Below are 25,108 nucleotides of genomic sequence, written 5' to 3'. Positions count from 1 at the left end.
TTGACAGACTGTGGCAGCTCTTTTCTATTCCTGGAAAGAGGGCAATTACACTGATAGACGAATGAGGGGAAAAATGGGAGGAAAGAAAGAACTGTTTGCTCTGTTTGAAAATGGAAGCCGGAGTGGAAAAAAATAGTTTGGGTGGCTGGTTGTTATAAAATATTTGCTCCAGTGGACCAGAAAAGACTTCACTTACAGTAGATGCTCCGGAACTAGACCTCACAGGAGCGGATTCTTTCAGAGTGTAGGAATGAATCATAGTGGAGAGAAGGGGATGTCAGTCTATTTGTAGTTCTAATTCTTAATAGGTGGGAGGCCTAAATTTGCAAGACGAATTACACACCCATGCATCCTTGCCTATAACTATAAAAACTGACCTTTTGCAAATATGGAAAAAGAAATGAGTTGTGACTTTCAATTAAACTCACGCCTCCACCTCCAACGGTAATCATAGCCACTTTAGGCAGACAAACACAGGAATAGTTGAAGGGGTTGGTTGTTTATGAGCATCGTTTTGGCTCAGAGATCCATATCATTTGCATAATTATGAACAGCAGATAGGTTGTCAAGGGAAACAGACTTGGTGGGATGTGAGTGAGTGTGTGTGAGAGAGAAATTACTGTAATACTATGAATAGTATCTCTTAGAAGGGATAGGAAAACCCACTTTAATCTAGTCTAAGTGATTCAAATAAATAACAAATTAAATCCAAACACCAAGTAGAAAATCTGTAAACTATCATCACGTTTCTTAATATGTTTAGGCGTCAATAAACATCCTTCGTGCAATTGATTAAAGTGCAGTGTTAAATGAATCAGCGGTCTTTCATTCACGTGACATTTCAGCGCTCATAAAGTGCCGGAGCCTAACTTGTCCAAGCGGCAGATTAAAAAAGAGAGGGGGAAAAAAAACAGAACATAAACAGCTGAAATCCACTCAACATAACTCAGTCTGCCTCAAAGCCAGAAAACCTGCTGCTGATTAAAACAGGGAAGACGCCAAGCCATAAAGTAGTACGCCCGCCACTGAACATTATGATTCAACAAATAAATACTGCAAATTTTCATAAGGTCATTTAAAATGTGATAAATATCCATTAGAACATGTTAAGTGCTTACAAAAAACTGTAAAGAAAATAATTACCACTTGCTGGATTTGAATGGCATTTTTAATTACCTCTAACTAATTAAAAGGACTTTAAACGGTTACTGAAAGTGAGGCAAGGTATCCTCAAACAACCCTGTAATGGGAAAATTAATTACTGGCCAAATCAAAGCAATCACACATGTGACCAAGAGGGAAGTATTGCCAAGGAGAGATGAAAGAGGCACGAAAGACTCCTTTGTTAATTTGGGCAACTGCAGTAAGGCTGTAAATCAGCAATATCTTTTTATTTCATGCACATTCAGTTAACAATGATGCCTTGAAATAGAGAGGTATATATATTATAATGGCGCCCTGTACATGTTAGAATTATATATGTAAAACATGGATGTTTTTTTAATTTATTTTTTTTAGCCAGTCTTTGGACAAGCTAGCTTAGCTATGCTATGTGCATTCATAAACTGTATCGATGTAATGCACAACCACAGATTTATGCTAATTTATGGACTTTCACTAAGTAACACTGAGGTCCGCTACTAACTTTTTAAAAGAGCTAAAAGATGGCAGATGGTGATTGGCTACAGTTGCGTGTGTCAGCATACTGTAAATAAAATGCTCCTAACTTTATATACATTTACATTTATACATGAGGGCATTGCAAAAAAAAAAAAAAGAAAAAAGAAAAAAAGCTTTATAAATAACACAATTCAATTCAAAATTTTTCGGATGCAAACTTGTCATGTAAAGTATATACACAGTGAAAACCATTTTACAAAAATTTTGCCCTCCAAAAAATGCAATCTGAAAAAAGTTTTATGATGATTTTGACGGAGCCTCAAGTGGCCACTCCAGGAACTGCAATAAACGTTTATATGATCTTTCAGCCCTGGAGTTCGGAGATTGGTTGTAATTTTTCTCTCTGAGCCATTAGTCAGATTCTGTTTTTGTCACGGTTGCTGATAATTCTTAATAATATTTTCCTTCTGCATGAGCGGATTTAGAATTTCTTAGGTATCTAATGTAAAGTTGCAGACGTGGCAGAGGATTATAAGGGTTGCAGAGGCATTTCTGACTGACTTTGATACAGATTCAGTACGACAAGCTGACACATTTCTTCTGTGAGAGCTCAGAGAACCCGAAAAGTTTCAGGATAGAACAGAACAATTTTAGTTCTAGGCAGTCAGTGAGAGAGAGAAAGGACGGTTTTTGACAGGAGTGCTACTGAGGGATATGATGTATGCGGTCTCATAAACAGCTGCGGGTCTGCTGATAGACTTAACACAAATAAATGGATCTTTTTTCAGTTAATGGCACAAAATCTTTCGCTGACAAAGGTCTGCCTTCTTCCAGAAAGTGCAGGAGGATTGTTTGTATGTATGCTGCTATTCTGTAACTCCCATTTTTCTTCCCACATCATCTAGTAGTGGAAAGACAGTGTGAGTCACTCTTCAGTGGAGAGAATTTAACAAAAATCAATTTTCGTCTTTTTTTCCCTTCGGCGCTAGCGAGGCAGAGTAAGCATGATTGATTGCATGGCTTTTGTCCTGAAGAAGAACATATTTTTCCAGAATTGTGTGCCATGTTTTGCTGTGTTTTGCACAGTATGGATGCTTATATTGTGCTTATAAATCTATGAGCGTTTAATCAGTTGTATCCTGATGCATTCTCATGCATGTGCACACCTAGATATTGTGCTTTAAAACAAAGGTCAGCTGTATGTGGGGTTGCCAGTAACAGAATATGCATGTACGTTTCTTTATAATTGCACCTGTGTGTGTGTGTGTGTGTGTGTGTGTGTGTGTGTGTGTGTGTGTGTGTGTGTGTTTGTGTGTGTGTGTGTGTGCCGGGTAAAAAATAGCTGATAGGCAGCGCGCCCTGCAGCAGGTGATAGGTCGGGGGTGGGAGCCTCATATTGTCCCTCGCTCTCTGATCTTATTGATTCCCCCACCCCATGTTATTAAGGTGCTGCCAAAATTCACAGCTCTGTATTGACTCAAGTCTATTACGTCTCTTTTTTGCCAAGCCACACAACAAAGTCAGACCAAAGCTCCTGCTGGCAGGGGAAATCTGCTCAAATGCATCCAAAACAAGTGTTTTAAAGGACCACAAGTCTTTAAGCCAAACCCACAAAGGTTTACTCACTAGGAAAAACACAGAAGTTATAAATGATTATAAGTGTGACAATAAACAACAAATACTAAAACGGATATATTACTTTTCCATGTAAAAGAATATTGTGAAGTCTGAGTTGCTGAAGTTGCTGAATTGCTGAGGATTTGCTGTTGCTGGTTATTTAGTTATATTAGGAAAGGCTTTTTTTTTTTTTTTTTTTTTTTTTTACAAGAATTGCTCCTAATCTGGGATTTTGAGCCCCTAAATTTGTTCCCTCTCATCATCACTGCATATTTAGGTTAATTTTACTTACTGTCTCTATATTTTTCCCTCCTGCTTTTCTGCCCCACCTTCAATTTGGCTTGATTCCCTGTCTATGATTAACCCTCTCCTTCTTGTTCTTTATATCCTTTTTGTGTTCCCTGCCTTTTTTCTACATTCCAGTATGTTTCCTTTGTGCACAAATTATGTATTTTAAATTGTAATCTTGGCAGTACTTTCCCCTGGTTTTCAGTGTCTTGATATAATATCTGAAAGCTCCGTCTGTCTGTGTGTTTGTTTGTTTGTCCGCCATCTTTTCCCACACAATCAGGAGATGAGCAACAAAACTTGGCACACAGGTAGATCTTAGGCCCATAAAGGATCTTATGCTATTCTATGATGTCATCTTTGTGCCTAGGAATGAGTTGACAATGGGCGAACATTATCCATTTTTTGGATTTATTCACCTAGATGAAAATATCCTGTCAATTAAGTTTTATGACAGTATCTCATTCACAGCCACAAAATGTGAATTATACATTATATATATTAAGATGATAATGTTGCTTATTAACCACCAAGCTATGCAATTGTTACTGTTCTGTAACTATTGAGCTACATTTTTTCTGTTATTGAATGTAGCAAAAGTTGGAAGAGCTCAGAGATCAAAAGCACCACATGGGACACAAACTGTATTCCAGACATCAACCCATATAATCATGAGCCAACTGACAAGCCAATTTAGTTCATAATTCTTCATATGCTCATATAGAGACTATCTACAGGCTGAGCTGTACACTGAATGGTAGAAGTTATCATGCTGTTTAGGCACTGCTTCAGCCATCTGCTTTTTATGTCCTACTGCCCTCAACAATATCTGACAGTGACACAAGTGTCCCTGCCCCTGCAATGACAGAAACACAGAAACTGTGCGCTGCCATTGATCCCTTCTCAGCTGCACTAGTCAAACAAAGATAACACTGGTGAAAGGTACACTGAAAAACAGATATGTCTGTCTAAGAGTGACTTCTCTGCTCTCTCTGCAACAAGTGATCACATCCCAATCTGACTATGCAGTTTTTTGGAGGCTCACTATACCAAATTAGCTGCTTGCACTTCAGATACCTTAGGTTTGTCTATTCTACAGGTCAAATGTCCCACATGGATGCAGACAAAGCTAAAAAAAAATTCACGTTAAATATTACTAACTAGTTTTTATTTTTTTCCACATGTAGTTGAATGTTTGGTGATTAGTGTGATATCTCACTATATTTATCTTTTCATTCATTATTACACAAATCTCTTGTCCGGTGATAAGTGTTATCACCTAGAGTGAATAAACTGCATTGTAATTGTTCACAGGCAAAATCAACAAGAGGTTCTTTGTGCCTATGTCCAATGAATGCTTTATGGAGCAGAAATTCTGACTTGAGTAGGGAACACACAGCTGTATTAGTGGACATTAATCCTGCTTTTGTGCATGCATTTTCAGTTGTGAGTCTTGCTGGCAATGATGGGGAATATGGAAATTCATGTAATTCATGGAGAACCATTACTTTCCATTAATTATTGCGTTTTCTTTAAAAATCTCTAGTTTTCATTCATTCCAATGGGCTTAGTTTTTCTGTTCATTTCTATGTTTTGGGGTGTTTTTTTGTTGTTGTTTTTTTTGCTAAGATATGGATTCTTGGAGGCAATCTGAATCTAGCGCCACCTCCAGGATTTATTTTTAAGGGTATATATTTCGCCATCTTAAAATGCTGTGATTGCAGCCATTCCACAACTCTCTGAACGGCACTCATAACCATTGATCAGTGGTCTTTGATCAAAAGGTCATGAAAATTTGCATATTAATGATCAATGCACTGACATCACAGCCCATTGTTCATTCAGTGGACTGGTTTCAGTTATTGTGCAAATGTACTGTTTATAAGGTTCGTGACACCTGCAGTCAGCTGAGACTGAAGAAGTCACTTGGATGAGTGATGAAATGTTTTTCCCACTGAAAACGCTACGTCCAGATGAACAGAATCAACCTTTTGGGATTTACTTACCTGGATGATTGAGTATGCTTCAAGACATGCTTTTTTCACTTTCCATTTCCACTGTGTGTGTATGATGTGAACAACTATGCACTTTTTTTTTAATAAACAGAATTTAATAACATTTAACAACACATGCTGGTGTGTGTGTAACATTGTGTCCTTATATTTGGCTATTCCCATTGAGCAACAGTGCTATACAAAAAACTGTCTTGATTAAATCAAAGAAAGATGGTAACTATAGGTATTTCTCTGTGCTGTCAGAAGGTGTAAGTGAGAATGTGGCTCATGCTTCATATTTTTTTCTTCTTTTCGCTGCTCTCCTTCTATAAAGCAGCTTGGTATTTACCAAAATACCCATGAAAAAGCATCAAAGCTGAGCACATTAAATAAGGCCAGAGCTCTGCTTGTGCAGAAAACAGCAAAAGATTATTTACTTTTCAGAGTAATGTCAGAGCTTCACTTTGAGTGTGTGCATGAATCAGGTCTTCTCTCACTTTCTGGCTTCAGCCGGTTTGTTTGTCCATGTCCTTGACACAGTTAGAGGACTGTCACTGCATGTGGCAAATTCTACCCCTGGACACAGTGCCAGTGTCACAACATACACGTTCTACCTGCCTGTTTCCTTCGAACTGCCAGGTCAACGACCATTAACGTCCTCTGCCTGGTCTCTGCAGAGAAGTTAAGCAAACTGGGGAACTAAGGACAGAAATAGATATGGCACAACCATGCCTCAGTTTCACGCCTCAGACCATTTTGACTAATGAGCAAATATTTCAGAGGGTTAATTCCCAAAAGGGTGCACAGGGTAGCGTCAGTGCCCCCTTCTCCTTGCCCTATTTTTCTTTCCATTCGAGAGTGTTCCTGTCTGGGTTTATTTTAAATATGTGTGGTTGACATGAAACCCCCACATGCTGGGCAGGGCTAGTTTCTTTCTTTTTGGGTCACAATCCAAACCTCTAACTGACAGTAAGAAGTGGGTTTCAGACCAGCTGACTGACTCATATTAATAACCGTCAACATCACAAGTAGAGGGAAACCAGCAAGTGGAAATAGCAGCACAGTGAAAGAAGCACATGACCACAAGTGGTCTAACTTTGATGGTGTTCAGCTGAGGAACAGAATTAAAGAAACAAACAGTCTAATTCCCTTTGTAGTCAGAACTTGATTGCTTTTTTTCCACAAAGCTGCAGAACTTTGGATGTAGAACATCTTGGATGTAGAAATTACAACTTACGTAACATGACGTTTAGGAAAAAGCAGGACATCAATGAAGAATCAGATTTGAAAAGTGTTTATCTGAACTACAAGGCAAAGCAGAGGAAGGAGCTGGGTGATCTTTGAGGCTATAGTTCGTGAAGCTGGTGTGGCATTGAGCTGGCACACAAACAAGTTAGTTGCTGGCAGGAGCGTCGACTGAAGAAGGAAAAAAAATAATAACTTGAAACAAATGCCGGGGAAAATTGGAGTAACTTGACCTGAGCACTCACAGAATGATCTGGCGAGAAAGTAGGTACAGCTGTAGGTATAGGGGGTGAGACACAGATGTGCCAGTAGAGAAGACTGTATATAAAAGATATAGTCATCGTGATGTCACTCACTCATTAGAGAGGACCTGTTTTTGCTGTTGCCTATCTTGATGCTTTGAAATGAGACATGATAAATGGTCTGACTGAGAAACCGACAGACGGAACACTCCAATCACAATGGCCCTAAAGCTGGGATGTAAAGCTCATTGTACATTATGGGCCACATTCAACCCAGTTGAGTGGCTGGACCAGTGACATGCTCCAGTGTAAAGAAGTTTAACTGCACACTTAATCAGAAAAAAGGTGCAATATCAACAGTGGATATCAGTTTTTCTGCACAGATACAGGTCGCTGTGACTTTATGGGAATAAATTATGTGAGATGGCTAATTGCCCAGACTGTTTTGTAATTATAAAGTTTTTTTTATTTTTTATTTCTATTGCAGTGAAAAAATACACTAAAAAGTCCCAAATTAATGACCTCTCTCCCTTCTTCCAATCCTGTCCAGTAGGCTGGAGTCTTTGCTGTACTGATTTTGGCCCCTGAGCCTTATGTTTGACACAGTTGCCCTGAAGCCCTTTTTTATCCTGTTTTTTAATTCTTCTGGGGACCATAAAATTTAAAATGACCATCATATTTTATTAAATACTTCTTGAAACTATCGATAAAGACTGTGTACCAATTATGAAAATGTTTGCTGAATTCACAGATCAAGGTAGATTAAGTTTTTTTCCTTTGGAAGAATTTCCCGAAACAATTTATGCACAAAATACAATTGGCCAATCCTAATGCACACTACAAATTTCAGCAACTGTTAATCCAACACCCACTGTGGTCAAATACACAGGAATAGTCATTCTACATGAACCTTGCAGGAAGGACAGCAAAATTACACCTGTGTCTCATTTAAGATAAAATGTTGCAACACTTGTGAAAAATGATAATATGTGTGTACCCGTGTCACCACTTCTCATGCTGTAGGTGCGAGTCTTCTGTACCTTGAAGGTATCTCTTAGGGGTGTTTGTGTGTGACTCTGCGGTCTTCGAGTGTCAGCAGGTTAACACAACCACCTGAATGTCCTGCAGCACTTTTCCTGTCATTTAACTGTGAAGGTCAAAGCAAACAAGAACCTGGCCTCCTCATCACTCCCCCTCCCCTATGTGTGTTTTTTGAAGTGGCCCCAAAACATGACGTCACTCATTTTTATTCTCAGAATAAATTTATAGATTTATATAGTGAGCTAATGGTCATAATAATATTTAGACAGTCATCATCCTGTACAGAAATCATATTTTATGTCCCAGGATAGTCTGGACTGCAGTATTTTACAAAGCTAAAGATAATCAAATCAGGGTGCTTAGGGCAGGGTGCTAAGCTCATTGACGCCCATTTTAACAAAGTGGTAACATGACAAGAACAGGCTCTTAATGCAAATCATTCAGCCTTCTGATTACTCATCCACTCATTACTACACCCACCCCCACCCTTCCCCCAAATTCCATCTAGAAGTCACTTTGAAGTCCGCCCTTGAGTGGGAACAAAAAACACAGTGCTGGGATATTTACACTTTAGTTAGTCACTTCTCTCACTACAGGATCTGAGCCAGAACTTCTCGTGGGAGCTTAAATCAGTGCCGCTTCCTTTGTTTTGATCCATGCGAACTTTTCTAATCTGATTTCTCCAGGGTTGCATCCTGAACTTCACACCAAAGCTTACGTCAGCACGCACAGATAGTCATCACTGGCTACGTGTGGGGCATGGAGAAGGACCCGCGGATGTAGATTACCTCTTAATTCCCTCCACACATACTGTAGCCTGACATTTATCCCTGATGCATTTTCACACTTTAAGTAGGGCTCAAACACACAGACACGCAAACACACTCGCTCGCACACCAGATTCTTTTAACACCTCCAATTAAAGGGGAGTCTGTGCCCAAAGTCCTGTCAGAGCCAAATCCCAACTCTTGGCCACTTGCCCTTTTCCTTCATGTGACGCCAAGTGGCCAAACTTCATCTCTGGAGTGAGGAAGTCTGTTGTGGTGAGGATAGATGATGGAAAATAAGTCTTACTGGAAACATAATAAGATGCATAATTGTATCTTTAGAGATATTTTTCTTTTCACTTATTCTTGCTATATATACACATATATACACTGAACAAAAATATAAACGCAACACTTTTGTTTTTGCTCCCATTCCCCATGGGATGGACGTAGAGACCTAAAATTAATTCCAGATACACAATATAACCATCCCTCCCAAACAGTGGTCACAAATCAGTCCAAATGTGTGGTAGTGGGCACATCTGCTATATTGAGATAATCCATCCCACCTCACAGGTGTGCCACATCAGGATGCTGACATCATGAGTAGTGCACAGGTGTACCTCAGACTGCCCACAACAAAAGGCCACCCTGGCCACATACACACACACACATATATATATATATATATATATATATATATATATATATATATATATATATATATATATATATATATTGCCTTCATTGGTTTATTTGTCAAGTTTATTCACATCCCCGTCAACAACATCACTGTTGGTGGTTAAGTTCTGATCAATCAAGCTCCTTGGAGAGTTCAAAATATATGACGCCAACGCATTTGCTGTGATAAAGCCAGATAATTACCTGCTCTATTATCACATGGATGCAAGTGGACATCACACTGACACTGGCTGCAGATCAGAGACCTGCCAGCTCAATACAGGGAGTGCAGAATTATTAGGCAAGTTGTATTTTTGAGGAATAATTTTATTATTGAACAACAACCATGTTCTCAAGGAACCCAAAAAACTCATTAATATCAAAGCTGAATGTTTTTGAAAGTAGTTTTTAGTTTGTTTTTAGTTTTAGCTATTTTAGGGGGATATCTGTGTGTGCAGCTGACTATTACTGTGCATAATTATTAGGCAACTTAACAAAAAACAAATATATACCCATTTCAATTATTTATTTTTACCAGGGACACCAATATAACATCTCCACATTCACAAATATACATTTCTGACATTCAAAAACAAAACAAAAACAAATCAGCGACCAATATAGCCACCTTTCTTTGCAAGGACACTCAAAAGCCTGCCATCCATGGATTCTGTCGGTGTTTTGATCTGTTCACCATCAACATTGCGTGCAGCAGCAACCACAGCCTCCCAGACACTGTTCAGAGAGGTGTACTGTTTTCCATCCTCAACCCGAAAAGGCCCCACAAGCTCATCTTTGATGATACCAGCCCAAACCAGTACTCCACCTCCACCTTGCTGGCGTCGGAGTCGGACTGGAGCTCTCTGCCCTTTACCAATCCAGCCACGGGCCCATCCATCTGGCCCATCAAGACTCACTCTCATTTCATCAGTCCATAAAACCTTAGAAAAATCAGTCTTGAGATATTTCTTGGCCCAGTCTTGACGTTTCAGCTTGTGTGTCTTGTTCAGTGGTGGTCGTCTTTCAGCGTTTCTTACCTTGGCCATGTCTCTGAGTATTGCACACCTTGTGCTTTTGGGCACTCCAGTGATGTTGCAGCTCTGAAATATGGCCAAACTGGTGGCAAGTGGCATCTTGGCAGCTGCACGCTTGACTTTTCTCAGTTCATGGGCAGTTATTTTGCGCCTTGGTTGTTGTCTATTTTGAATGAAACGCTTGATTGTTCGATGATCACGCTTCAGAAGCTTTGCAATTTTGAGACTGCTGCATCCCTCTGCAAGATATCTCACTATTTTTGACTTTTCTGAGCCTGTCAAGTCCTTCTTTTGACCCATTTTGCCAAAGGAAAAGACATTGCCTAATAATTATGCACACCTGATATAGCGTGTTGATGTCATTAGACCACACCCCTTCTCATTACAGAGATGCACATCACCTAATATGCTTAATTGGTAGTAGGCTTTCGAGCCTATACAGCTTGGAGTAAGACAACATGCATGAAGAGGATGATGTGGACAAAATACTCATTTGCCTAATAATTCTGCACTCCCTATATTTGTGCTCTCTGAGACAATCAAAAATAAATTATGTTTATTATTTTGTGGACATTTCTATCTTTAAATGTTATTGTAGAAAGATGACTGGTGAACTTCTACTAGGGACATGGTGACTAACCACAGGGTGTGCCTACTGAACAGTCTTAGAGTATAACTGTTTGTGGATTTGGAGGGTAAGCATTGATTTTTAATGGCTTGGTTAAATTTTTGTGTTGCAGTTATGCAGAGAAATCCAACTATCTGAAGACATGTGTAGTAAATCTTGCAGTATTTTTAAATTTAATGTTCAGCCGACCTCATCCATCAACTATATGAGACTTCTTTAATGATGTGCAAAATCAACTGAAATTACCCTTTCTAAAAACTTTCATGAGTAATATCACTAATGAGGCCTTGAGCACAATGAGGCGATAAAATATACAGTAACTGATATATAATGTGCAGCGTAGATTTTAAAGAAGGTGATGACAGAAGTGAGATGAGCTAATACTTGAAACTGTACGTAGCACAGCAGCGATCACGAGTGGATCGATGTTGTGACATCCCACAGGAGTATTCATTAATCATCCTGCAGATATCCTGACCGAGTCTCTACCCCACACATGCGCGCACACACAAACAGTGGACCCAAAGGTGTAATTGCTGACCATCACACTTGACAGTTGGACCACAGAGCGAGCTTTTCAGTCTGACAGCTCCTGAACCCAGGACCTCGGCCAGTGCGTCACCCCACAGCAACAACTGTGGCCGTTTCTCAAAGCTATCAGCCTCTGAATCAGAAGGAGGAGATAAAGGCACCGCAGCCCTTTTCCAGATGATTTTTCTGCCTTAAAAAGACATGGAACTTTTGGTGTGCAATTTTAAGAGCTCTTCAAAGACACCATAATAGTTTCTCCATTAAAACATCTCATATCAGATTAACTTGGAAACATACTGTAAATCAGAGCATTTGAAAAAAATAAAAAAAATAAAAAAAACTGTATTTGGATTTAAGAGATTTCAATCTTGCTCAATAACCCAAGCCATTTGTCCCTGCCAGTCTGCTGCCATAAGACTCCACCTAAAGGATGTGTGGAGGTGTCCCAGTGAGCCCACAGCTGAAGTAAATGCCATGCAATGCGGTCTAAATGCGGATAACAACAATCAACACCTCTTCCTCTGGCACAAACCAAATGACCTGCACAAGCCCACCCACCTCCAGTCTTTGCCATCTGCAAATGTGTTGTCCACTACTGCCACCATGTGGGGATTAGATAAAACAAAAACACAAATACATATCAGTGCAAAGCATCAATCTGGGTGGAGTGCTGGGAATTGGCACCATATATGGGAATAAAGGTTTGTCAGCTTTTGTTGTGCATGCCGGGAATTACAGGAACACTCTGGGGAGTCATAATTACTTTTCCACTTCCGTTAAATTGTGCAAGTCTGCTGTGGTGCTACTGATGAAATTCAACCACAGCTAGCAATTTGTAAGAAACAGCTAGGGTGTACCGTTATTCCGTAAACACAGAGCTTTGCAATGGATAGCCTTATCAAAGCAAGATATTTTTGTCACAATGCAACAATAATTAGATGGCACTGTAGTTGTACTTAATACTTAGCATGAAGGTGCTTCACTGAAAAGTAAAAAAAGGATAACTGCAGGAAAGTAGGGCTTGGACAAATTAATATAATTTTGCTTTTTTCAGCTTGATTTTAATCTTTCAAGAAATATCTTCCTTTTCATATTAAACAGTTATATTTATTGCCTTCTTTTTCAGTGGATTTACAGTAGGGTGAGCGGGTATATTGAATATAAAACATGGTTTGTCAAACTTTACAGTAGCACTAAGGAAATTGTGACTAACAATAAAAAAAAAAAGTATATACGTGATTCTCTTCCTTTCTAAAATGATCATTATTTATTTATACCAGAGATAGGAATTGCCCCATGTTCAAAGAAAGTAACCTTTGAAAGTGATCTGGGACTTTTTTAAAGAGATCTGGCAAAACTGGACAATTCACAATGTCCATCCATCCATAGTCTTCTGGTTATCCAAGGCCAAGTTGCAGGGGGAGCAGCCTAAGAGGAAAGAAGTCCCGACCTCCCTCTCACTGCTTGTCCATGGAACACCAAGGCATTCCCAGGCCAACCAACAGATATAAGTGCACTTTTCACAATGAGTCTTTAAATATTAACTTTGTTTTTTAAAGAAAGCACTTGAACCTCATATCTTAGCTCAGTCAATCTTGTTCTAAGAAATACTTTGTACTTAATACGTTATATGTACAACACTCAGTTCCTGTAACTGGCTTTAATGCTGGGGATCAGCTGGGGTTCGTTTTTATCTTTTATTTTTTTAAACAAATACATCCCAAAAAGGGTATTCTGTTCAGCTGGACATAGCAGTTTCAGTGGAAGAAACAACTCATCCAAGTGACTCTTCACATAAATATGAGACTTTATTTTCAGGCTTCCAACAAATTACAATCACACCTCACATAAATCCATATACACAAGTGTTTATCGGGAACTAATGACTCAGGAGCAGATGAACAAACCTTGGTAGTTGAGAATTCTCAACTCTTGTGGGGGACCATACCTGGGAGCATATGCCAGAAACACCTTTCTAGCACTATAAAGCAATATTGCAACTAGTTTAGCATTTATTTTTAGTCACATCAGCTGCCAGTATGTGGTGCATGGGATACTTCAGCTAAGCTAAAACCCAAGTTTTGTAACTTCTAGTTCTTGTTTTGGCTTTATGCTTTAAATTCATTTTAGAGTCACGGTTGTATTGAATTGAGGTTGTATCAGAGGCAAGATTTAGCAAAATCCACACTGACGGTAATTGCAATTTTATGAAAATTGTTGACCATGTTGTGCAGACAACTGTCTGTCAATGAATATCTGAAAGCCTCACAAGTCTGATACATTTTTAAGCACTAAAATATTTTTCCAAACTCACAATATGGTTTTTAAACCGCATTCACATATTTAAATTTGCTATAACAACCTTGACATGAATGCATGTTAAAAAAAACAAAAAACCCTTCGGCTGCATTCCAGGGCCCGTATCCCTAAAGAATCTTTGTGCAAAAAGTGGCTCCTAGCGGCCAAATTCTAAGAAAATTCTCAGAGTCATGACGTTTTCTTAGAATTTCCCCTAAAAGTGACACGACAATCCCAGTTAATATAAAAGCTATTCCTCAAGATTCCTAGCGCTTAAAAGGGCTCCTAAGGCGAGATCTGCTAAGAGCAGGGAAGAGGACTTTTAGTGGCTTAGGAGTTCCCCTAAGCAGCTGCACAAAATGGCCAACAGAAGAGGCAGGAGAGATGTCCTGCAAACACTGGATGACAGGGAATTATTGAGATGCTACAGATTGGATCGTGCAGGAATCATGTTTGTGGTGGATCTCCTTAGAGATGCAATTACTTCACCAACTCGACGCCACAACGCTATTACACTGGAGACGAAAGTAATCACAACCCTGAGGTATTTGGCAACCGGGAAAATGCAACAATGCAGCAGTGATGACTTGGGTCTGCAATCACAGACATTGCTAAAAGCTGAGCCATGTTACCCTCGTTAAGACCACACTGGACTTGTAACGTTGTGATTTCTACTTCATTAAGGACAGCCTCTTGAGATAGGCCATCTTGTTTTCAACGGGGTCCATATGGGAGTGAAAGTACAAAATATGCCAGCTAGGATATTTATATGAGCAAATAAGACACGAATCATTATTTGAACAGGGTGTAATGAGTTTAAGTTTTCACATATTTTAGATTCTAATGGCTATAACCCCTACAGCTTACTATTCATTTTCCAGATATTTTCTTGAATGTGAAATATTATTTACAATTACAGTCAGCATAAGATTAGAGTATATAATATGTTTATTGATTTGAGGGTACATCCTTTGCTCATTATCACCAAAAGCTCATTTCCATCAAACTTGTAGGATCAACCAATCACGGCTTTTGAAATGACTCATACCTAGCAACGGGGTCAACCACACCTCACTAAGATAGGATTTTCCATCCATTCCTTGCTCAGAGTTCACTGAAAATGTTCTGGAATCACTTCTAAGCTAAAACTCCTGGCAAGGAATTTTTAGGTTAAGTTAGGAGCTCTCGGAGAGGATTCTCAGAATCTTTAGGGATACGGGCCCAGGATCTTTAGCAAAGCTGTTGCTCATAGGGGGCTGTCCAGGTTCATATTATAGTAGCATATTTACCAAGCACGATGAGGTGGCCATTGCTGTGATTTGAAACCATTTAAAGTTGAACAGAATAGTTTTGTAAAGTAGCCAAAAAAAAAAATATATAAAAAAAAAGAGAGGTTACACAATGTAACAAATAATTTTTATTGAAGATTAAACTCACATTCACCATCACTTTGCAATCAAAGTTTTAATACAACATTAAATTCTATCATTAAAATGACATGCACATGATTATCTCGCCATTACAGCCCTTTCAGTTTGAAGTGTCACCTTGTGTCAGTCACGTGAAGACCGACCTCCTTTGCTTCCTGCTCCTCCCACAGCTGAGACACGTGTCCTAGCAGGGTCGACCTGGAAAACGCTCAGAACACTTTTCCTGCAGCAAGACTTTCAAAATTAAAGTTAGGATTTAAAGGTAAATATTGGCTGGATGTTAATGGATGTTGCTGTTGGTTAAAATTCATGTTGTGACAGCCAATATGAGGTGGTGGGTGTGACCAGTCCCTATTTGTGGAGGGATCTCTTTGTGTTGATGTTTTGTTGTTTGGGTTTTGGGTGAATAAAGTTTGTTTCACCAGCAAAAAAAAAAAAAAAAAAAAAGAAAACGCTCAGACAACAGTGACTGTGGAACATCCAATCACCATCGACTATTGCCATCAATGACAATGCACTGCTAACAATACCTGCCCGGGTTTACCTGGATTTTACAATCCGTGAAGAGACCAGAGCCGAGCATAGCGTAGCAGAGCCGGGCCGTTTGGTCGATTCCCTCCAGGCGGCGGCACGCAGGGCTCGGTAGCGCTCCCCAGTGGGCGGGCGGCAAGCGTGCAAAGGCGCGCCGCTGTGAGACAAATAAAGGCCCAACTATGAATCACGCGCACACATACACACTACATGATCAGGGCTACAAAACAGAACGGAACACCACATGACACATGAATCACACTTAAATATTTACAATTAAACTCTTCACACCTTTTAACAATGAGCTGAATTAAAGTCGGGCTGCTGAGGGAGCCGGGCCACGCTCACGAAGTTCGTCCTGGTTACCAAAACATTTCAAAGGCCTCATCAAAGTTCCGCTGCTGAAACGCAAGGTAGCTATCAGAGTCCAAGGCAGTACATGAGCTCGTCGGTGAAGAACATTCGCTAAACTGTTGAGCAGCTACTGCCTGTGAATCCTGAACTGACTTGTTAATGTCAATATTCATGTCTTCATACAGGTTTCCCATCAGGTACTGCGTGGTGTTTTCCGGCGCCATTGCGACAGCTGGATGACGGTGCACACAGGCCGTGGCGGTACTTTCCACAGACATGAAGTCTCCGTTCTTCCCGTCCGTGTGGCCCCGCAGGGTGCAGAGGCCGTCCTGCTGAGCCCGTCTCTGTTCCCGGCGGAGGTATTTTCGAATGGTGGTCTTCGCCGTTGTGGCTGGACTCTGTTTGAGGGCCTCGTTCTCCTCCGCGGCCACTGGGAAAAGCCTCCACGTCAACTTAGAGCCAAACTTCATGTTTTTCCGCAGACAACTCGTTTTTATTCTCTTCGCTTTAGTTGTCATCATTTTTACACACATGTCCGAGGAAAAAAAATCTCTTGTTGACAAACTGGACAGCTTTTCCTTCTTCTCGCTCCGCATAAAGTTCTTTAAAAGGTAATAATAATTAAATCGAAGGATCGCTTTTCCTCTCCAAAACACCTTATTAAAAGCGTAAAGCAGAATATATTTAAAATAAAAGTCCCAAAAAGACAATCAATATAATGAGAGCACAGAGAACGTCGACCACACTCTGCTCACTTCACACAAAACTTCGCTAACGCAACGCTCACGTTGCATTTTATCACAGAGGATACCCACAATCCATCGCTTTCTAAAGGTAATGGTTGGGCTGAATGTAGGTGCTGCCACCTAACGGTGAGGAAGACACAAAACTTTAAAGTGATTACCATAAGTACAGGAGAAATAAAGTATAACCACGGGATTTTATTTCATTTTTATTTTATTTTCAAATAATTACAGCTTTCTACAACCCAGTATAATATATAGAAACATTGGCAAATCAATAAAATACTTTGCATTTCTTTATAGGAAAATAAGAAATAAGCGCAATTTTTTTTAAACATGCAAACATATTCACTGTTTGTTAATTTTATCTTTTGCCTTTTATTTTTATTGTCCTTCATTGTGTCATTGTTCTATTATGTGTTTTATCCTATTGTACAGTGTCCTCGGGTGTCCTGAAAGGTGCTTTATAAATAAAATGTATAACAATAATAATAATAATAATAATAAACATACATGAAAATACGTATATAAGATAAAGACAGAGTCTAACAAGCCATCTGCTGTGACCATTTGGGGGTGATGGGAGAAAGAGCCAGAAATTAATAGTAATTAATGATTAAATGTATAGTGGTGTTTAAACACCATATTGTGAGTAAAAAAGGAAGAAGTAGCTGTCTTCAGGAACAATCCTGCAGGAGTCTGGGAAGTTCAATCAATGACTGATTGTTATCCATTGTAAGTTTTTCTATCCTGTTATTATTTTACTACAATGCAGTGTGTTTAGTATCATTGTCATGCTAATAAACGAAGCCATTGCTAGTTGGATGCTTTTCAGATTGTATTGCCTTGTCAATGGAAATCTGAATTTCTACTTTTACGATTCTCTAAATTTTGATAAGATTCCCAACACCACTTACTGAAACACAACCCCAGACAATCACATAACCTCCACAGTGCTTTACAGATAATTCCTGTATGTTCATCTGCTGTAGATGTTTTTTTTTAGGCCTGCCACTTCTTCTTTTGTCCGCCAATAGTCCAGTTTCCTCATTTTTCTATGACACACTGCATGTCATGCTGGGAATTTTTAGGTAATAGCTCCCGAATCACATTTTTTGTGTAAGAAATGCTATTTTATTTCTGTCAAATGATATCGTTATCATTTCATTTTCATAGATTTACCTGCAGAAATGTGAACACATGCTTGCTACTCATTACAAAATTAGGAGTCGCTCAAGACCTTTGCTCAACCATTAATGCATATCATGAAATTTACAAACCCATCAGCTAAAAAAAAGAAGAAGAAGATTTATATTTAACAGCTATTTTAACCAAAGCTGAGTCAACCTCCCTTATATAACATCGACCAGAGTTTATTAAATTATATTATTTTCATCTCTTTTTGTTTTCCAGATGAATTCCTTATTTTTGTCTGACAATGATAATCAAACAAAACACTCAAAACAGAAAAGAGCCGATACAGCTCTAACTAGTGCTGTCATTTTAAGTGAAAGCCACTGCAAGAGTTTGTGTTATGATTTGCTTTGCGAATACTGAAGACAAACACATAAATCTATATCATCTATACAATGCTATCTCAGCTGTCAGTTGTAAAGCAGCATCATTCATGTATTCATTCAGATTTATTTTTCTTTTAATCTAATTAGTCCAGAACACAACACAAACAATCCTTCCATCAATAATATATTATAGCAGAACATATCGCCACAATACATTTAAAAAACTGGCATATGGGATACCAATCACAAAAAACTGCATCAGACATTCCATACTTAAGCTGAGAATTACATTAATATTAAAGTGATTCTTTAAACCTCCATTGTTTTCATTCAAACTCTGTTCTGTAGATTCTAATTCCGTTGTTTTCATTCAAATTCCGTTGTTTTCATTCTAATTTTGTTGTTTGTTTTAAACTTCCATTTCATTCAAATTCTGTTGTTTTTATTCAAATTCTATTGTTTTCATTCAAATTCTGTTCTGTTCATTCTAATTCCGTTGTTTTGATTCAAATTCTGTTCTGTTCATTCTAATTCCGTTGTTTTCATTCAATTTCTGTTGTTTTCATTCTAATTCTGTTGTTTGTTTTAAACTTCCATTGTTTTCATTCAAATTCCATTGTTTGTTCTCAAATTCCGTCATTTTCATGTTAATTCCATTGTTTTCATTCAAATTCTGTTGTTTTCATTCAAAATCCATTGTTTTCATTCAAATTTCATTGTTTTGATTCAAATTCTGTTGTGTTCATTCAAATTCTGTTGTTTGTTTTAAACTTCCATTTCATTCAAATTCCGTTGTTTTCATTCAAATTCCATTCTTTTCATTGAAATTCCATTGTTTTGATTCAAATTCTGTTCTGTTCATTCAAATTCCGTTGTTTTCATTCAAACTCTCTTCTGTTCATTCTAATTCCATTGTTTTCATTCAATTTCCGTTGTTTTCATTCTAATTCTGTTGTTTGTTTTAAACTTCCATTGTTTTCATTCAAATTCCATTGTTTTTTCATTCAAATTCTGTTCTGCTCATTCAAATTCCATTGTTTTGATTCAAATTCTGTTCTGTTCATTCAAATTCCATTGTTTTCATTCAAATTCTGCTCTGTTCATTCAAATTCTGTTCTGTTCATTCAAATTCCGTTGTTTTGATTCAAATTCTGTTCTGTTGATTCAAATTCCGTTGTTTTCATTCAAACTCTGTTCTGTACATTCTAATTCCATTGTTTTCATTCAAATTCTGTTGTGTTCATTCAAATTCCATTGTTTTGATTCAAATTCTGTTCTGTTCATTCTAATTCCGTTGTTTTCATTCAATTTCTGTTGTTTTCATTCTAATTCTGTTGTTTGTTTTAAACTTCCATTGTTTTCATTCAAATTCCATTGTTTGTTCTCAAATTCTGTCATTTTCATGTTAATTCCATTGTTTTCATTCAAATTCTGTTGTTTTCATTCAAAATCCATTGTTTTCATTCAAATTTCATTGTTTTGATTCAAATTCTGTTGTGTTCATTCAAATTCTGTTGTTTGTGTTAAACTTCCATTTCATTCAAATTCTGTTGTTTTTATTCAAATTCCATTGTTTTCATTCAAATTCTGTTCTTTTCATTGAAATTCCATTGTTTTGATTCAAATTCTGTTCTGTTCATTCTAATTCCATTGTTTTCATTCAATTTCCGTTGTTTTCATTCTAATTCTGTTTGTTTTAAACTTCCATTGTTTTCATTCAAATTCCATTGTTTTTTCATTCAAATTCTGTTCTGCTCATTCAAATTCCATTGTTTTGATTTAAATTCTGTTCTGTTCATTCTAATTCCGTTGTTTTAATTCAAATTCCATTGTTTTCATTCAAATTCTGTTCATTCAAATTCCGTTGTTTTCATTCAAATTCCGTTGTTTTTATTCAAATGCTTTTGTTTTCATTCTAATTCTACTCTTTTCATTCAAATTCCATTGTTTATTCTCAAATTCTTTTGTTTTCATTAAAATTCCGTCGTTTTTATGTTAATTCAGTTGTTTTCATTCTAATTCTGTTGTTTGTTTTAAACTTCCATTGTTTTCATTCAAATTCCATTGTTTTGATTCAAATTCTGTTCTGTTCATTCAAATTCCATTGTTTTCATTCAAATTCCGTTGTTTTCATTCAAATTCCGTTGTTTTCATTCAAATTCTGTTCTGTTCATTCAAATTCTGTTCTGTTCATTCAAATTCCGTTGTTTTGATTCAAATTCTGTTCTGTTCATTCAAATTCCATTGTTTTCATTCAAATTCTGCTCTGTTCATTCAAATTCTGTTCTGTTCATTCAAATTCCGTTGTTTTGATTCAAATTCTGTTCTGTTGATTCAAATTCCGTTGTTTTCATTCAAACTCTGTTCTGTACATTCTAATTCCGTTGTTTTCATTCAATTTCTGTTGTTTTCATTCAAATTCTGTTGTGTTCATTCAAATTCTGTTGTTTGTTTTAAACTTCCATTGTTTTCATTCAAATTCCATTGTTTGTTCTCAAATTCCGTCATTTTCATGTTAATTCCATTGTTTTCATTCAAATTCTGTTGTTTTCATTCAAAATCCATTGTTTTCATTCAAATTCTGTTCTTTTCATTGAAATTCCATTGTTTTCATTCAAATTTCGTTGTTTTGATTCAAATTCTGTTGTGTTCATTCAAATTCTGTTGTTTGTTTTAAACTTCCATTTCATTCAAATTCTGTTGTTTTTATTCAAATTCCATTGTTTTCATTCAAATTCTGTTCTTTTCATTGAAATTCCATTGTTTTGATTCAAATTCTGTTCTGTTCATTCTAATTCTATTGTTTTCATTCAACTGCTTTTGTTTTCATTCAAATTCTGTTGTTTTTATTCAAATTCCATTGTTTGTTCTCAAATTCTGTTGTTTTCATTCAAACTCTGTTCTGTACATTCTAATTCCGTTGTTTTCATTCAAATTCTGTTGTTTGTTTTAAACTTCCATTGTTTTCATTCTAATTCCATTGTTTGTTCTCAAATTCCATTGTTTTCATTCAAACTCTGTTCTGTACATTCTAATTCCGTTGTTTTCATTCAAATTCTGTTGTTTGTTTTAAACTTCCATTGTTTTCATTCTAATTCCATTGTTTGTTCTCAAATTCCATTGTTTTCATTCAAATTCTGTTCGGGGGTCCGTTCTTCGTACCTCGCTAAGTAAGTTAGCTGGATTTGATTGTCGACGATTTCGCGTGATCTTGGATCGTTCGGTTCTCCGAAGCTCATCCGGGACTTGCTGTCATAGCAACAGAGCCGTAAGCGTAAACCTGCTCGGGAGCAGGTTTACTTTATGTAAACAGGATTAGATCGCGGCCACGCAGGTATGTCCGCTTCATGTATACGAAAGCAACAGCGATATTCCACCACTGTTTCACCATAAATAAATAACATCAATGTAACTAAAGATAATGCAGCACTTGATCCTTTTATTGATTTCACACAGATACATACAGGTCATTTCCTAATAACGGGAAATGTACTATTACCAATCTATTACATGTATGTGATTATTACAGATGTAATTCATATTTCAGAGTAGTAATTGTAAATTACTTCGTGTAATCAAGATGAGAGACCACGGCTATAAAAGCGAAGATGGATTTGGGAAGCCTGTCGCAGCCATGTCCTGTCCGTTTACGCGAGCAACCCATTGCGGAAGGTGCAAGATTGATAAGGAGAGTCCTCAGAATTCAGCGTATATTGCGGGACAGACAGGATCTTTTAGCTCAGCGCGACAGTGTGCTCATTGAGAGATATCGATTTTCCCGTGAGGGTATTATTTACTTAACCAACTTGTTGACAAGGGGGTGCAGGACCACCACCTGTCTTTTTTTGCTCTGCCCTTTTCTTGGTTGCTGTTATGAACAAACAAACAGAGTATTCCAGGGTCTCTTTCCTAGAGACTAAAAGCAATATAAGTGATAAATATTACCATTCTGTAGAATATTCTTATATTTCACTTTTACTTGTTCCCATGTTCTAGTGGGTCCTGTTGTGGCTCTAATGTGAAAGGGGATATAATATAACATATTATAATATAATATAATGTAATATAATATTGGATAATATAGTGTGATATGATAAATCTACCCTACCACCTACTGGTGTTGGCCAGAGGGGCCAATGGCGCGATATGGCAGCCTGGCTTCTGTCAGTCTGCCCCAGGGCAGCTGTGGCTACAACTGTAGCTGCCTCCACCAGTGTGTGAATGTGAGAGTGACTGAATAGTGGCATTGTAAAGCGCTTTGGGTGCCTTGGAAAGCGCTATATCAATCCACTCCATTATTATTGTTATTATTAAATTACTTACGAGTTTAATTTGTCAGCAACTTTCTGCCAGCCCTCTCTCCTTGCTTTTGCAGCCTTTGCAGTGTTCCCTTGCGTTCTGATTAAACTCTGAAACTCCTGAAATCCCTCACTCAAGAGTTCTTGCTCTGCTGCCGAAAAATACCAAGCGCTCTCCTTCGACATTTTCGCCGACCAATCAAAGGGTTGCCGATCAATGTTTCTACTATCGATGCGTAGCCCCTTTTACGACACCCAGTGATCTCACATTACTTCATCCAGCTGTACTAATCGTCAACAGCAGGTGTGTTCGGAGAACTGGATTAGCGAGCTCACGGGTAGCGCGATGATTTGGTCTTGGATGTGTCATTTGATCTTGGATGTAGTAAGCGACGTACGAAGAACGGGCCCCTGTTCATTCTAATTCCGTTGTTTTCATTCAAATTCTGTTCTGTTCATTCTAATTCCGTTGTTTTCATTCAAATGCTTTTGTTTTCATTCTAATTCTACTCTTTTTATTCAAATTCCATTGTTTGTCCTCAAATTCTGTTGTTTTCATTCAAATTCTGTTCTGTACATTCTAATTCCGTTGTTTTCATTCAAATTCTGTTGTTTGTTTTAAACTTCCATTGTTTTCATTCAAATTCCATTGTTTGTTCTCAAATTCTGTTGTTTTCATTCAAACTCTGTTCTGTACATTCTAATTCCATTGTTTTCATTCAAATTCTGTTGTTTGTTTTAAACTTCCATTGTTTTCATTCAAATTCCGTTGTTTTCATTCAAATTCTTTTCTGTTCATTCAAATTCCATTGTTTTGATTCAAATTCTATTCATTTCATTCTAATTCCATTGTTTTCATTCAAATTCCGTTGTTTTCATTCTAATTCTGTTGTTTGTTTTAAACTTCCATTGTTTTCATTCTAATTCCGTTGTTTTCATTCAAATTCTGTTGTTTTCATTAAAATTCTGTTGTTTTAATTAAAATTCTGTTGTTTTCATTCAAATTCTGTTCAGGGCCCTATTTCAGGAAGCCGTTTTAGAAAACTCAGAGTGAAAAACGATACTCAGGGTTGAGTAACCCCGAACTGTCCAACTCGGAATATTTGGTTTCAGAAAGGCTGATAACAATTAGTTCAGTCAACGCGGAGTTGCTTTAACCCCAAGTTAAACGCGCGCACGAGGATACATAAAGCCCTGATTAGTGGAGCACAGATTAAGCGAGTCACCATGGAGACGGAGGGAAAGAAGGCGCGGTCAATGTATTTTACAGCGCTTGAGGCCAAAATTCTGATGGCAGCATATGCCGATAACATGCAAATTTTGCGGAAAAAAAGTAACACAGCCTCAGCTGCAAAAGAAAGGGAGCATGCATGGCAAAACATAGCCGACAGAGTCAATGCGTGAGTGTTAATTTAAACATTGATCTAGAGATTTCCACCCATTTAACACGTTATTTTTTAATTTTTTTTATTTTATACATTTTATTTTGTGATGTGATGTGAGCGCAGGTGCAACCCAACAGGCCCCAAACGTTCCTGGCAGCAAGTAAAAATGAAATATAAAAATATAGTCCAAACAGGTAAGGTGTAATTGTATTATGAGCCATAGTGCTTGGTCTGTTTGTCCTATATAAATCAATTGCAGTTAGAGGCTACATTACTTTTCTTTCTGTAAGCATTTATTGAAATTATCTGAGCACATTACAAGTAAATATTTGCATACTCTGTATGCTCAAATGTGACCCGTTATAGCCAACAGACAAAAAGCGGAGGCCCGAAAAACAGGTGGGGGTCCTCCACCACCACCACGCACAGAGGCTGAGCAGTTGGCTTCCACATTTGTGATAATGTTGGCAGCATCACATATGATCTTCACAGTGCAGAGAACACAAATTAGCATCCATTACTATAATGAAATAATTTGTTAGTTTGAAATGCTACAGGGAACTATGTACCTGTACATTAATGCTGTGGAAAGACTTCCTGTTCACATAGTCTCCTTCATTTACTGAAGGAGCAATGATTGGAATGTGAGTGCCATCTATACAGCCAATCACGCCTGGGAACCGTGAGAATAAATGTAAAATTTAAGTAGTAGTTCAAGTATCACCACATCATGAATTAAGTTTTGTTCATCCTGATACCTGCAATTTTGTGGCATCCCTCTTTGATAAATCTTGTGGGTCTATGACCGGGGAACACCACAAACGAGTACAGGAGACGTTTCAGTGCAACTGTAACATTCCT

General features: G+C 37.8%; 1 protein-coding gene across 2 annotated transcripts; it reads right to left on the bottom strand.

Annotated features, from left to right (window-relative positions):
- Window positions 1-15,390: 15,390 nt before the first annotated feature.
- On the bottom strand, window positions 15,391-17,092 carry LOC146555676 (uncharacterized). 2 transcript variants are annotated; one of them, XR_014889227.1, is made up of 2 exons: window positions 16,239-17,091; window positions 15,391-16,104 (listed from the first exon to the last, which is right to left on the bottom strand). XR_014889227.1 is itself a non-coding variant. In XM_085252322.1 (2 exons), the coding sequence occupies exons 1-2, from the start codon at window positions 16,895-16,897 to the stop codon at window positions 16,258-16,260; spliced, it is 534 nt and encodes a 177-aa protein (XP_085108448.1). In that variant the 5' UTR covers window positions 16,898-17,092; the 3' UTR covers window positions 16,240-16,257. The 2 variants fall into 2 exon arrangements, 1 of the variants encoding a protein (XP_085108448.1); XM_085252322.1 differs by lacking the exon at window positions 15,391-16,104 and having other exon boundaries at window positions 16,240-16,348; window positions 16,455-17,092.
- Between the last annotated feature and the right edge of the window lie 8,016 nt (window positions 17,093-25,108).

This window comes from Mchenga conophoros, linkage group LG17, assembly GCF_057382185.1.
Source record: "Mchenga conophoros isolate Kocher_MC1m ecotype Shallow Benthic linkage group LG17, M_conophoros_male_GT1.1, whole genome shotgun sequence".
Lineage (NCBI taxonomy): Eukaryota > Metazoa > Chordata > Actinopteri > Cichliformes > Cichlidae > Mchenga > Mchenga conophoros.
This window is presented reverse-complemented; position numbering and strand designations above follow the sequence as displayed.

What these genes read in the sequence shown, in the direction of transcription:
- LOC146555676 (XM_085252322.1), bottom strand. Translation starts at nt 16,897, where the DNA reads ATGCGGAGCGAGAAGAAGGAAAAGCTGTCCAGTTTGTCAACAAGAGAT. An exon ending in ATGAATATTGACATTAACAA is followed by an intron (nt 16,349 to 16,454) that starts GTCAGTTCAGGA and finishes CTTGCGTTTCAG; the next exon opens with CAGCGGAACTTTGATGAGGC.